The 14736-nt window shown below is 46.9% G+C and overlaps 1 protein-coding gene across 1 annotated transcript in view; it reads right to left on the bottom strand.

Moving 5' to 3' along the window:
- The window catches only part of BCL9 (B-cell CLL/lymphoma 9), a 12825-nt gene extending 2602 nt beyond the window's left edge, over window positions 1–10223 (bottom strand). Inside the window, exons 1-7 of the mRNA XM_010005487.1 lie at window positions 9972–10223; window positions 8059–8375; window positions 6950–7139; window positions 6392–6491; window positions 3777–6006; window positions 1647–1907; window positions 1–315 (exon numbers count right to left, since the gene is read on the bottom strand). The exon at window positions 1–315 is cut by the window's left edge and continues 161 nt beyond it. Coding sequence (XP_010003789.1) covers window positions 1–315; window positions 1647–1907; window positions 3777–6006; window positions 6392–6491; window positions 6950–7139; window positions 8059–8375; window positions 9972–10024 — 3466 coding nt within the window. The 5' untranslated portion in view covers window positions 10025–10223. The remainder of the gene's footprint in view (window positions 316–1646; window positions 1908–3776; window positions 6007–6391; window positions 6492–6949; window positions 7140–8058; window positions 8376–9971) is intronic.
- Between the last annotated feature and the right edge of the window lie 4513 nt (window positions 10224–14736).

Genomic DNA, 14736 nt, shown 5'->3' with positions numbered 1-14736 from the left:
CGCTGGGCCCATTGTGTGGAAATGGCACCTGCTGTGGAGGGGACTGTACAGGAGGGAACCCCTGTGGGAAGCCCAGGCGTCCTTGAGGTACCATTGGAGACTCCTGGGAACCATGCCCCATCATCGGATTGTGTGACATCAGGCCAGGTCCCACAGGGACCCCATGAGGAGGTATATTGGGTCCCATAGCATTTGGAGAGGGCATCTGGTTGTTATGGGAAAGAGGCTGGGTCATTCCCATTGGGCTAAGGGTTGGCATTGGACCCACTGGGTTTGGACCTGAAATTCGAGGATTCTGAGAATTAATGCCCATTCCTAGGGAAGAAATCAGAAATCACATTTAGATAACAGCCAAGAACAATCAACAAAGCTATCAGAGAACTTCCTGCAAGGTTACCTTAACTGCGTGCACACACACACACAAAATCTGTGCTAGTAAAAAGCATCAGTACTGGCTCTGGAAAATGTCACTTGACCAGAAAATGGATGCCACCTGCAAAGCAGACTCCCTAGGCTTGTCACTGCTCAATCAAAAAGCACCTAAAGCCTTCTCTGTAAGGAGAACCTCGATTTTACCCATACTTTTACTACTTCCCTGGCAATTTAGGTGACACAGGCAGTAACAAACATGTATGTCTGTGGCAGATTATTAGGATATATAGATACTTGTCCATTGGGAGCTGACTGAATGTCCTTTCAAAACTCAAGAACTGATGAATCAGGTTGCCCTTGTAAGACTAAGGAGGTGGCAATCCATGAGGTTAATGAGCTATCATCATCAACTTACACAATTAGCCTGCTTCCCCAGGTATATTCAGCCACTCTGATCATTACTGCATGAATCAGACAGCAAAGCTACAGGTAAACTCATCAAGAATTCATTACCAGTTGCTGCTCTCGTCAAACATCCACTCATCCTCTCTTTCATCTATGTTAATTCAATTGGATGGAGGGACTACAGACAACTTTTGTATTAAATATGTACCCACAAACATTACATTATCAGCAGGATTGGATTTCTTATACAAACATGCTCACCCACAAGACAGCCCAAAAGGACAATATTTTATTTTACTTTTCTTTAAATCTCTCAGGCAGGGCCTGCAGAGTTTCCCTCAATCCTGGCTGAGGCCACCTAGCATTACACAATTCCCTGTATGAAAAGATGTATGTTTTGAGAAAGTGCTCTAATACTCTTCTGCAACAAAGGCAATCCACAAAATCCAGGAAAAGACCAGATGATTCAGTGTCAAAAAAAAACACACAAAAAAAAATCCCACACCTGTGAAGCTTCTATAACACTGCATCGTTTCCTCTGGGTAACACATTGTCAGTCTGACCCTTATTCCCTTATTCAGCTTTCACTCACACAAGTAATTCCAGTCTGCTTGAGTGGAAATCTCTCCCATACATAAGGGTTTTCCAGATTAGACACTTTTCAGGACAGAAAAAATTGGTTGGTTGCAAAGAAAATTTCCATCTCCCCATTTCAGAGATTTGCAACTGCCTTCCTCAAAAACAACCCATAGACATACATTTTTTAAGATTTAACGTCTCTCAGCATCTTCATTTGATGAAGCTTCCATAAAAATCATCCTGAGTCTATGACCTGATAGCTGGGGTTTATGTTACTTTGAGTTTCTTACCTGGTACATTGTTCATAGGTGGCAAGTTCGGGGAGCGTGCTGGAGGGGAGTCATCATCCGAGCTGGCCACAGTTTTGATGGCATCATGATAGAGTGGTGTAGAGCTGGGCATGGCAAATTTGGACATCCTGGACATCATAATGGAGAGGGGATTCTGGGAGAGTGTCGGCTCTGGAGGCATTGTATAAGGACTGCTAGAGGGAAGATTTCCAGGGAGAGTCACAGGAGCAGACTGGCTGACTGTGGAAGGAGGGGGGCCACCTTAGGAAAAATAGAAAAAGAGACAAAGAAAAATACTTTTATTTTTTTCTTTCTTAACGTTTTTTTCCTTAAATCACACCCTTTTCTCCTAGAAATCCGAAAGAACTAGGAAGTAGAAAACCCTTTAATTGCAAGAGACCATCTGACTAATGCAGTCAATGCCTGTAAAAGGTGTCCAGAAAAATAAGCCTATTGGTCAAGATGGTTGACATTTGTTATCTTGGATTCTACTCTTCTACTGGAACTATCTTAGGCCTTTACAAATCCACACGTAGAATTATCCGGTAAGTCTGAAAATCCTACTATTCAACTTCCACACACTGAAGACAGACTTAGATACCAGGTCTAGTCGTGAAAATCAAAATCTATAGTCCATTAATTATTCCTGTGCCCACCAAATGTCAACTATAACTCCTTTTCCTTTTTCTTTAGGAGGAATCAAACGAGCACAAAAGACACAGGCAGCACAATGAAAGCTGTAGCAGGTATTATGCTGAGACAGGCAAGCAGATTTCTGACAAGCAGCATCAACAGCTACAAGTAAAACTCCTTTGTTTATGTTTCACTTCAGGTTTTATATACACATTTACTGCTCATTCCAGTTAAAGAAGCATTCTCTGCCCCTAATAGCTTAACATCATCCTTTGCTCTCTCAAAACTAGAAACAACTTAACTGCACTTCCAATCTCCTTTGTTCTTCATCAATGAATTCTGACACCGAGACCACATTTAAGGAAAGATGCTAAACAGAAGTTGTACTATCACTGATAATTCACTGCACGTTCCTCAGCCCCACCCCCAGAAAAGAACAGAGAAAATAAAAATCCTGCAATACCAAAACATTTACGCTTTGTAAGAGCTATATGTAAAAGCATTTAAGTGCAACGTTAGGTACAGACTAGAGCATTCAGTTCGGACTTGTAGCAGCATGGCCTCATCAGCTGTGAAGGATGCTAACATCCAGGCTACCCTCCCAGCAGATGCAAGGGGTTACCATCCACGCCACTGCTGCTCCTCCAGCTCCAGCAGGCCGGGTTACCTGAAGCTGTGCTCAAGGGCAAGGCAGGCAGACCGCTGCTGCTGGAGCCCACTGGGCCAGCAGACCTCCCAGGAGGCTGCCAGGGCTTCAGCACCAGCAGCCGGGATGGAGCAGGGAGGAGAGTGCTCCAGGGTGAGCCCTGAGAGGGTCTGGGAGCAGGCAGGGGGAGGCAGAAGCATGCTGCTGACAACTCACACAAGTTTCAGGAGCAGATGGGGAAGAGCCAGCACCTGCACCCCGAGGTCCCAGGCATGCTACCGACTGCTACATACTCTCCAAAATGGTTGGAGCCTGAACAAATCTTAGCATACACCCCAGTCTGTGGTAGTAAACCTAGAAAGCACTAACTGTACCTGTACCATACCTAGATACACAACTGGCCAACTACACCCAGCATGTCTTTGTAGCAGCCTTTTATCTAAGTGTTTCCATAACATCAGCAGGATCTTCTCCACAAAGCTACCATCTCCAGGAGCTAAGGCAGAACAGCCAAAAACCTCTCTGAGGAGAGGTTTCTCCCACCAACGCACCAGATTTTTTTCACACCTCTTAGCCCTGCCCTTTCAACTTCCACATACTCCAGGTGACCAGCTCTCACCTCGACATGCAAAAGGCACAGTGCAAACCCACAAATACAGCAGGAGGAAAAGCACTTGTAGTCCACTTACAGAGCCACCCAGCAGACCCTCAGGCACAGCCTTCCTCAAACGAGCACAGCATCATCTAGCTTCCACCACCCTGCAAGAAGCCTCCTCCCACCCTGCTACACACCTCGGGTTAACCTGACACGGACAGAAGAGCTAAATCTGGCTAGCAAAGGCAGCACTCACCCGACTCCACATTCCCCAGCATGGCTGGAGAAGACATGGTGAGAGATGCCTTGTGGTTTGGGGGAATCCCAGGGCTCTGTAAAGGAGGCTTTGGAGATGAAGTCCATCCGGGAGAAGGTGCGGGGAGAGACGGAGACTTGAGGTGGACAGGAGAAGCAGCAGCAGACCCCAAGACGGGGGGAGACTTGATGGAGGCAGCGGCAGCTGCGGCAGTGGGGCCTGCAAGCATTCCCGCCAGCTGGGAGGGCGTCTGAGGGGACTTGAGGTTCCCCGAGGGAGACCCCATCATGGGAGACTGGACCTGGCGCATTGTGGGGGACTTGAGAGGATTGATTCCTGGCGAGTGCACCTGGCCAGGTGCGGAGATATCCAAGGGCTTGCGGGCGAGGCTGCGCTGCGCGGGAGGAGCAGTGTTGAGGCTATTGGGGTTACTGGCGGCGTTGAGAGGTAGTGGCGGCATGTGGCTGAGCCGGTTGTTAGTCCTTTGGTCAGGCCCCAGCTGTTCTCTGAGATTGCGGAGACCAACTCCCGGGCCCTGAGACATGGGGAGGAAAGGCCTGGGACCCATGCCATACTCCTGCTGCGGGTGCTCCCCAAACGGCAGCGGCACCATCTTCTGTTGAGAGGAGAGCATCTCCGAGACACCGGGGCGCAGCTTCATCATCTCTTCTGGCCCAACTCCTGCCTCCCTCAGCTTCTGAGGGACCAGGGGTGGGTTGGAGCCCATACTCACATTCATGCCCATGTCCCCCTTCATGCTGCCGGGACCCATCCCAAACTCCAGCTCCCTGCTAGAGCCCATTTGTGGGGGTATTCCTTTTGGGAAGTCTCCCCTGGAGGGGCTCATTGGCCCTTCCACCGGCATGCGAGGGAAGATAGGGTTGTTCCCAGGCTCCATGTGTCTCTGGGAGGGCATCATTCTGTTTATCTCCATGCCAGGCCTGATGCCTTCCATGTTCAGACCAGGAGGGAGGCCCATCTGTTTCTCAGCCAGCTGCTGCTGATAGAGCTCCTCAGGCAGGCCCTGCGGGTTGGGAAACCGCTCCCCTCGGCCAGGGCCGCTGAAGACGCCCTGGCCAGGAGGGAAGTTTCGGCCATCTGGGATTTTTGGCACGTCATCTGGCCAGCTAACTCCCGAAATCCCAGGCCGGGAGGCGGGATTCGGGACACCAGGGCCCTCCATGTCAGGGTTCATCATTCCTGCAAAACCAGGCAGACGCATCTGGCTCCCGGGCATGTTGGGATGAGGGGCCATGCCCCTGGGGGGCAGAGAGTGTGACATGTTCATGCCTTCAGGGTAGGGCTCTGGGCCCCCAGGGCCCCAGCCCTCCCCGGGGCTAATCTGGTAGGGAGGGGGAGGACCTCGGACCACCCCACGAGGCCCATGCTGATGGACCATCATGTCCTGCAGGGAACACTGCTGCACAACCACCTGCTCTTGCTTCCTTCTCTTCTCCTCATAAAACTCCTGCTGCAGCTTGAGCCAGGCCACCTGCTCAGGAGTCATGTGGTCCAGGTGGTCTGGGCCTATGGGTCCTGACTGGGAGTTCATTGGTGGCGGCCCCATTTCATCTGGGGAGAAGGGCATGTCCCTGTGTCCTTGAGGGCCAAAGGGAGCCCCTCCATCTGTCCGAGACCCTGACCCTTTGCCTAAACTTTGGGATTGAGCCATCATGGCCTGTATCGGCCCTTCGGGTTTCTTTTGGGGACCATCCAGCACCCCGGCATTTGGGGGTGGCCCCCCACTTTGCCCTCCTGTAAACTCCTTCTCATCAGGGAAGAGCATGCGCTGAATGTCTCTCAGGGTCTGCAACGAGCGTTCTCGATGCTCCAGCTGCTCCTGTGACAGTCCATCTGGATTCTCACCCAAACTGGATGGGTCCCCACCAGACACCTGCTGGGGAGGACCTTTGGGGTCTGCAGCAGAGCTATTGCTACCTTGGGAAACCGGGCTAACTGCTCGATTATTTGGGGTCGAACTCTGCCCAAATCCTTCTGTCTGCAACGGGGTAGAGTTGGCAGGGCTGCCTACAGACATGACTTTGCTTTCCACGCTGGGACTGTCCTGATCTATGGGGCACGGGGGGGCAGTGGATTTGGATACTGGCGCTGACACGGGTGGAGTCGGCTGCATTTTGGCGTTCTGGGGAGGGTTCTGGTCCTGGGCAGCAGGGGGCTGGGGCTGCAGCAGGGGCTTGGGTTCAGTCCGAAGTGCAGTGATCTGGGGGTTCTGCAAGAGAAAGCCACATGCTGTCACTCACTCTTCTTACAGCCATGCTACATAATCAGCAGTGCAAACAAAACATCCTGTCTCAACCCCACCAGCTCACACTTTGCAAGAAAGGGCAGCCTTCACACAGCTATTTACAGAGCAGCATCTTGACCATGCAGGTACCCCTTGCTTCTTGCTAGGTCTGCATGAGCAATGGGTCAGAAACATACAACCCAAATAGTGCCGGACTCAAGCTCTTCTTTGGATGATCCAAGACATTAATTTGCAGGCTAGAACAACAACTGTCTCTCTCTTCAGGGTGCAAATAATCATCCATCTCTCTGAATCACACACACATAAAAGCACATCTGCCAGTTCCCACCCATATGCAGGTATTGCCTACCAAGGGAAGAGTGTTTCGTTCCGCCTTGCTGTTTGAGATGTTCTGGATATGAAAGGACACGATGGTTTCCACCTGTCCCTTCAGCACAGCTTCTGCAGCCCTGCAAAGACAGACAGGGAGATGCACATATCCAGTTGAAGCTACAAATCAATTTTTCTTAACCGCCCTCCCTTCTATCCTTCAGATGGCAGAAGGCAGAAAGACTTAGCCATGCATATTTCACTCTAGATGAGTAGCAAAAGAGAACTGCTTACATCGACAAACTCATCAGTATTCAGGGTTCCTGCTTCAGTTCAAGCTATCCTGGCTGCTACCCACTGCACGGACTGCAGAACAACATCTACCGGCATTTGCCAAAAAAACCCAAAACACCTTGGAGGAATAAATAATCACTTCTCAGAAGGCAAGAGATAGTGACATTCTCCCCTTCAGCATCACCAAAACAAGCAATGACTTTTTGCTCTAATTGATGGAGGGAACGCACTTCAGAATCTGTTAAAAAGGGAGCACAAATACAAGCCCTGCTCCCTGAAGACATTGAAGCATCTGCCTACTTACTTGTTGGCCATCTCAGTAGAAAAGACATAAACCACTTTGGATGGAGTTTTCTGCCCGCTTCCAGGCTCCAAAGCAGCAGTCAGGCCATGGGAAGGTGTGGAAGACCTTGGGGCTGAAGCATTTGAAGGAGTCATGGAGTGTGGTGTGTGCTGAGAATCCTGGGACTTCACATGATCAGCAGAATTGCAGTCTGAAAGGGGAGAAAGAGGAAAAGATGTGAATCACTGTCTTGGGAGCAATTTGGAAAACATTTCTGGAAACCAATCAGAGCTCTTCCTCCTCTGAAATTTCCCGCTTCTCCCTCAAGCACCACCTAAAGGCAATTCTTCTGTTACACCATGCATCTTCCCTCTAATGCCACACTGTCCTTCAAGCAGCACAGGGAGAAAGATCATCTTGTCCCTTTCCAAGGCAAGTGGCAGTTCCCAGAACTGAGCTCTTTGAATTCTCTAATGGCCACACAGAATAGCAGGAAAATTACACACTAACGTGAACAAATAGAAATATGTCTGCAAACTAGGAGAACACTCTGTGCAAAACTTGAATATTTTTTTTCCTTCAGCCACCTTAGCCAGATGGCCTAGCAGATTGACAAGAAAGGAAAGATGGAAAACTACTCATCTAGTCTGTTTTTGCGTTGCCTCACAGAGGCAATGTTGGAGCCAGGAACAGAACACAGAAATCCCAACTCTCTGGCTTGTGTTACCGGTCAGGGTGTCACAGGTTATGTTATCTGTGTTGAGAAAACAGGCTTACATATTGTTCAAAACTCCAGTTACAAGAGGAGTTCCTTAAAGGCCAAAGGCCAGAAGAAAACCAACAGGTTGCATTTGTACTTTCAAATCCTCTGGGGGAGGTTCAGAGTTCCAAAGGAACTTTCCCACTGGAGTCAGGTCTGCACTTTAACTGAGCATGAACAGGACATGTACCAATGCCAACACGACTATCTCTCCTCCTCGATTGCTCTCCAGACCTTTAGTCTTCATTGCCTAGAACTTACAGAACCTCAACCAAATAAATGTTTTGATAACACTCACATAACAATTCTATATCTCACAGAGGGTTCAGACTAATTGTCTGCACTTGCACACGAATCCTAACAAACGTACCTTTGATTTCAGGGTCATCATTAGGAGTCCCAGCTTCCCTCTGTTCAAAGGAGTCTGCTGAAATGCTCCTCTCTCTCTTCCCCTTCCCCTTGGCACCATTTCCAGCCCCATTCTTCAGCCCCATGCTCCCACCTGGGCCAGGGAGCACTTTGGGAGGGTGACCTCCACTTTTGGGGTCACAGGGAGAGGGCTGAGATTGGCTAGTGGAGCCCCCTTGTTTGCCCTGGTTGGAAAATTTGGAATCCAGCTGGGGGTTGCCAGACGGGGACATCACTGTAGGGGGACGGACCATCACCTCCTGCTTTGATTTGGGGCTACTGGGGACAGAGCAAAGAAAGGAAAAGGAAATACAAGTGACAAATCAGACTATTGATTCATTCAACCCTGTAGGAACAGGCTAGGGAAAAGCAGAAACAACCACTTCCATCTTTGCAAGCTAAGACAATTGCTGACAAATAAAAAAATGCCTGCAAGCTTAGAGTCATGCAGGTGCTTTTTTGAACATGCCCTGAAAGGGTTATTATCCAAGATGGGATCTCATTGCTCAAGAAGGCACCAGAGCAAGCTACAGACCTGGCAGATCCCAGGAACTGCTGTCACATGAGGACCTACCTCTGGGGCTTCTGTCAATAAAGACAACGGTTTCTATGGGCACACAGAAGCGCCTCACACCAAGACCAGCTCAGAGTAAACAAACAAGGCACAATAAAGTTCACCTCACCACTCTCCTGGACCCCAACTATACACTGCAGCTCTGAGCAGAACAGACCCCCCCCACCCCTCCCTTGCACCTCCCTATCCAGTTCTACAGGGAGCACCAGGAAAACGCAGCATTACTGCAGCATTCATCATACGTTGGGGCGAGCTGCCAGGAAAACACAAACCTCTGACCGTGAAAACAATTAAACCAGCTACAACCTGCCTCTGAATAAGAGAAGGATACCATCTCCCTGCACACTCCTGCAAAATGGGGCAGAGGAAGCTTCTTTAATTTGCCCAAGGAGATTCAGTCTTTCCTTCCCTCTTCCATTCAGAAAATTGCATCCTAAAAATACATTGCTCCTCTGGGTTTTACAGACATATTAGCCACTCCATCCTTCTCACTCTTCAGTTACTCCATGGCTATCAGAATTTTTGCACTGTTTTCTCCTCATCACTATCACTTCCAAGAGGCAGCGCTTGCTAGCAACCTCACTGTAGGACTCACACAAGCCACTTCCTCCTTTGGAAAGGTATCTGACTCGGAGACATTCCCTTTGAATTAGTCTTAAGCTCCAGATGACCTCTAGGAGTAAATAAACCAAACTTGAGAATGCTGTCAGTCAGACCATTGTAAGTCCCTGAACATTGCTTTGCTTCCATAGTTTTCCCCCTCCAAATTAGTAGTGGAGTGATGCTGACCTGCTGCACTGGCAGATGAGTGATGCAGAGTATCTCAGTGCACAGCTGATCAGTTCTTCAGGCTGTTCAGGACAATAATATGGAGGAAGTGTTTTGTGTGAAAGTACAGACAGAAAGACCTTCAGCTGCCCAACTACCCCTTGGGAAAACAGATAATTAGAAGAGGGGGAAGAAAAAAAAACAAGAACAAAAAAAACCCCAAAAACAACACCAGATAGAAACAGCATGTTTACCTTCCTTACAGCCTATTCAGACACCTGATGGGAGGGAAGAGGATGCAAAGAATGGATAATTTGCACCTCACGGGTTTAAAGCTTTCAGCTCATCCTGAGCCTAACAAACATGGAGGCTCAACTGCAGGGTAAAGCCTCTGCTCAAGTATTCAAAGGTTGAGATGGGAGCACAAAGAAGGACCAGTAAGTCAGGCATACCAGCCCTTGGCTAATCCTGCAGCAGAGCAGAGACAGCATCACACATCAATCCAAAGCAGCTGCACAGGCTCTTCTCCTTACCTCTGTGTGTTGCCTGACGGGGAGTTCCTCACTTTGGGGTTACTGGAATGCATTGACAGAAATCCTGAGCTCACAGTCTCACACGCAGGCAGATGGGCTCTCGTCAAGTCCCTCTGGGGAGCGTGCCGCCAGAGGCAGCGTCGAAGCACTTTCTGCCACCCGCTTCTCTCAATGCTGGCTGTCTGCTTGCCTTTTTTCTCTTTGCTCCTCTCTGGTTCTGCACTGGGCACTTCCCTCCTGCAGCTCCAGCATTCTCTAGACGCGTGCCTCCTGCTGCCCAAGGGAAGTCTCGCATCTCCAGGGCACACTGTTCAAACCACCCCACAAGAAGACAACAGAAAACCAGTGAGGAGTTTCCCAAGCAGATGTGTCTGGTGTGAAGCAGTAAATGGCAATTCTTCACCCATTACTGAGAAGACAGGAGAAGAGCTTTCAGATGGCTCAGTACAGCTGTGTTTTTCAACCCAGAGGCAGCCCTGGTTGGCCATTCAGTTTACAGGCAGTGAAGCAGTCTTCCCTTCATCCAAAGCAAATCACTCTGGAGTCAACAAAACAGGGAAGCGCCTTGTGTCTGGACGCTTTGATTCTGCATCTGTGCTCAGCTTGAAGACACCTCACAGCAAGTCAGGAGGATGCCAGAATTACAAATACCCAACATGACTTAGCTATCCAGAATTCCCCTGTGAATGGCCGTAATCTGATATTTCTTAAGAACATAAACTCTACTCAAATATTTTTCTGTCTCCTTGGTCCAATATAACTAGACATATGTTCAATGATGTGCACCAAGGATTGCACACAAGGAGGAAAATAAAATAAAATGACTTCTTGACCACCTGTAAGCAACCAGCTATACTGTGATTACTCTGAAAATACCAGTGGTTAGTCACTCATTATAACAATTAGAGAGGCCCAAAGATCACTAAAGAACTACCCCTCTGAATTTGCTCAGCAACACTACATTGACTATTGAGATTTTTAAAAAGAAAAACCAAAATCACAAAAACCCCAAATATAAGCATTTTTTCAGGTTTGTCCCAAGAAACAACATGCATGATGCAGACAATAAGGCACATAAATTGTTTCTGGAAGAGGTATCCATTGAACATTACTATTTATGTCCTTTGGGCTAAATTATTTTGGAACAAATTCCTGTCTTGTTTTGTGTTTCAACAAAATCTCTCCTGCTCATCTCACCTACTCAGATGCAAATCCACTTAATTTAGAATCTAACTGAGATTTATTGTTAATGTATTAAGCATTGCTAGTTAAATATTACTCAAATGTAAATATTCCCAGTATTCCTTCTCAGCACCAAAGAACCAGTTTCTTCCTGTGTGTATTAAAAGAAACAAAATAAATCTCACCAGTGTCTTGAATTTTATGAAGAAACTACTGTTCAAATTGGACTTAGAAAACAAAAATTTGTTTGCTTACAAGCTAATGCAGGAAGATTAAGAAACACAGGCACTGTATGACCACCTATGGCCATGGAGGGTTATCAATAACTTGTAGTATTGAGCACCATGGTTTTTCAGTTCCCCAAATTTATGTTGTTGAGAGGTTGTACCAGTTCATTTTTTAAAAACTATGCACTGCTGAACTTTATAACACAACAGTACTCCACACTGCAGTTGTTCCATGAAGCTCTGCATCATCTCCAAAAATTCTCTCTACCACATGCCTCCTTTATAAGCCAGATAAACGATCCTGCTCTCTATTCTCACCTCTACCGCACTGCACAAACCCATTAACGTGGGGAAGGCTTGTGCAATCAAGGTCTCATTTTTAATGCCTCCTATTAGGCACAATCAGATGAACTCCAGTCTGAGCCACACACTCCACAGGATCCACATGCCTCTCTGGGGCTATGAGCTGGTTATCCCACAGATTTTGAGAACAATGTTTGAGTTACTTTATTACTATTATTACTACTATCGTGCTGTAATTTGAGCCAGTGCTATACAGATACATTACAGACAAGAGAGAACATCCTCCCAAGTATGTAAATTGTACCATCTTTGCATGCAAATTTGGCTTCTACATCTGTTTTGACAACAAAACCATAACATTATCAACAGCACCCAACTCCACTTATCAAGAGACTTATGAATCTATAAGTAAGTGGAACTCAGTGATACTTCAGGGTCCTCACTTAAGGTGAAAGTATGACTGAAAATATGGTGAATGTCAGATGAAAAAGAAAAAAGGAACAAGAGCATTAAAGTGAGCAGAACTTCATACTAAAAGCAGGGTGTAGATGCCTGTATGATAAACATAAGTATTCTAGTCGTTTCATCTTCTGCTCTTCCACTTTTGAAATTTATGCATTATCATGTTTCCTTTAATTACAAGAATTTTCTCAGGCTCCCAGTCTTGCACAGTGCAACGAGGACACAAAGAACAGAATCAGGATCACAGTGACATCACCAAACTTTCAAGTACTTCACAGGTGGGTGAGGGGAAAAAAACTCCCATTTTTTAACCCTACTTTTTTTATTACCCTATACACACGTATCTTCCATCTATTAGAATTGATGCACTCTGCAAGGGGAATGTGTTTTTCAATCTCAGTTTAAATTTTTTCTTACCAGAGCGAGCTATAAAGGATGCATCAATATATTCGTTGGTGGAACAACAGCAACTCAACTTCCTCTTCTCATTTCTGCACACTGGGAATGTACCATCCTTTATAATGTGAAATGGAATGCCTCATGATTTTTCTAAATGCACTTCTAACATATGTATGTCTGGGAATCTAGGGTTCAATAATGGAAAAGCTCTAGAGAAATGTACTTTTGCAGCTGAAGTCTGCCTGCCATAGCAAAGCCTTTATCATTGCTCTAAAATTAGAGGCAGGGTCACTGACAGTGAATGGTCAAGCCACTTTCCAAGACATTTTGGCAAGCTACATCCAAGGCTGTACTTTCAGGACTGCTTTAAGACATGCCAGGTAACAGCTGCAGGGAAGAGGGATGGTTCAACTGGCTACTTACTCTTACCACCTCTCTCTGGACCAGATCGGGGAAAGATGTGAATGGGAACTAACCCAAGGGAAACTGCAGAAGTCTATTCAGCTGAATTAGTCCCCTGACCTGGTTGATCACTTAACAACATCAGTGCCACTGAAAGCTCAAAGGAGGAGGTGAGATCAGTGAGAAGCAGCCTCACCCCACTAGACTGCAGCTTAGAATTGGAATGGCTTAAAATGACTTCAAATCTCAATAGCACAGACAAAAGAGATGGAACCACACTTGTGGAGATACAATAGAACCTCGCCTTTACAACAAGTAGCTTACCAAGACCCCTGGTGTCACGACACAGCACTACTCATTGTGGAGGCCATGAGCTGCGAATCACTCGTCTCACAAGAAAAGATCACCTGGAAATAGAAGAGAGAAGAGTTTCACCAACAAGGCTGCACAGCCAAGCTGTGTGTCCCTCCCATGTGTCCAAACAAAGCAGCAGAGGAATCAAAATTTGCTCTGAACTACTAACAAGGGAAGTCTCTGCTCAGACTGGCAAGATTCATCAGCACCAAAACAAGCACCATAACAAGCACCATGAGGCTGGAAGAGTCTGAAGATGTGTGCTGCACATGGAGGGGAAATAGGTCAGACTGGCTTCAGCACTCCCACATTTGAGTTAGCTGGATTCCCATGAGCTCATCTGTGCTTAGAGAAGCTGGCACAAAGCTTGGACATGTAACCTTCCCTTCTCTGCACCACCTCTCTTCAAAGGCTCACCTTCCCCTCACTATGAGCCCAGCAACTTCTGCCAAACCCTTGTGCTTCATACATTAAACCTCCTCCACAGCCAGACAACGTATAAATAAAAACATCAAGGACCACAAAACGCCAGGCAATTGCTCAGTCACATCTAGGGGAAAACCAGGCAGGTTTTAGAAGGAAGAAGCACAATCAACTGTTCTGGCAGCTCCTACTTCACATCATTGTGCTAGACTAAAGAGAGAAAGGAATGCAACCGCAAACTTTCCCAAGTAAGAAATACTGCAAGTTTGCTCAAGATAGAGGAGTCACACTATGGTTATTTTTCTATAAGGCCAAAAGAGTTCATGGCCCAAGAAATGATCAGCCACACTTTCAGTAACAGAGATAACCCTGCATCGACTATTGTTCACTCACATGTTAGAGCAAGTTTAAGTGTCTGAAAGTTCCATAATACAAGGAAAAAGAGTCTGAGGCATGGCTCAATGGTAAATTTGAGGTTGGTAAAGCAGCTACCTGCCACCTTCTCTTCTGCCCACTGTGAAAACCGGAGAGACTGCAAGACAAGTGTGAATCCAGACAACATTCACACTTTCAGGGTCAGCATGGTCTCTCAGAGCACTTTTAACTACTTGCACAGCATGGACAGCCTTGCAGTTAAAGTACCACTGAAAACTGAAATCAGTACCAGAGGTTTTCTGTGTAATCCCAGTGCATTTTGCTGACCAGATCTCCCAACAGGAACACAGGAGCTGTTGAGAGGCTCAATTAGTTACGCATTGTGAAACCCTGTGCATATTCTCTTCTCTCCAACATTCTCCAACTATTATCTACTGCAGCTTCACCTTAATAATGTAGCAATGCACTGCCATGTAATCCACTTCAACAAAACCAAACTACTAAGCTTGTCCCAAACAATGCAGCTACATTCTCCACCCAGTCCTGCCAAATCAAACAATGAAATCATCAACGTGATAGACCATCCTTATCTAGCCAAGTCACACCTGCAGACAGAAGCTGAAACAAACACCTATCGC

The sequence above is a fragment of the Chaetura pelagica genome, unplaced genomic scaffold (genome assembly GCF_000747805.2).
Source record: "Chaetura pelagica isolate M959 unplaced genomic scaffold, ChaPel_1.0 scaffold39, whole genome shotgun sequence".
NCBI classification, from domain to species: Eukaryota; Metazoa; Chordata; class Aves; order Apodiformes; family Apodidae; genus Chaetura; species Chaetura pelagica.
This window is presented reverse-complemented; position numbering and strand designations above follow the sequence as displayed.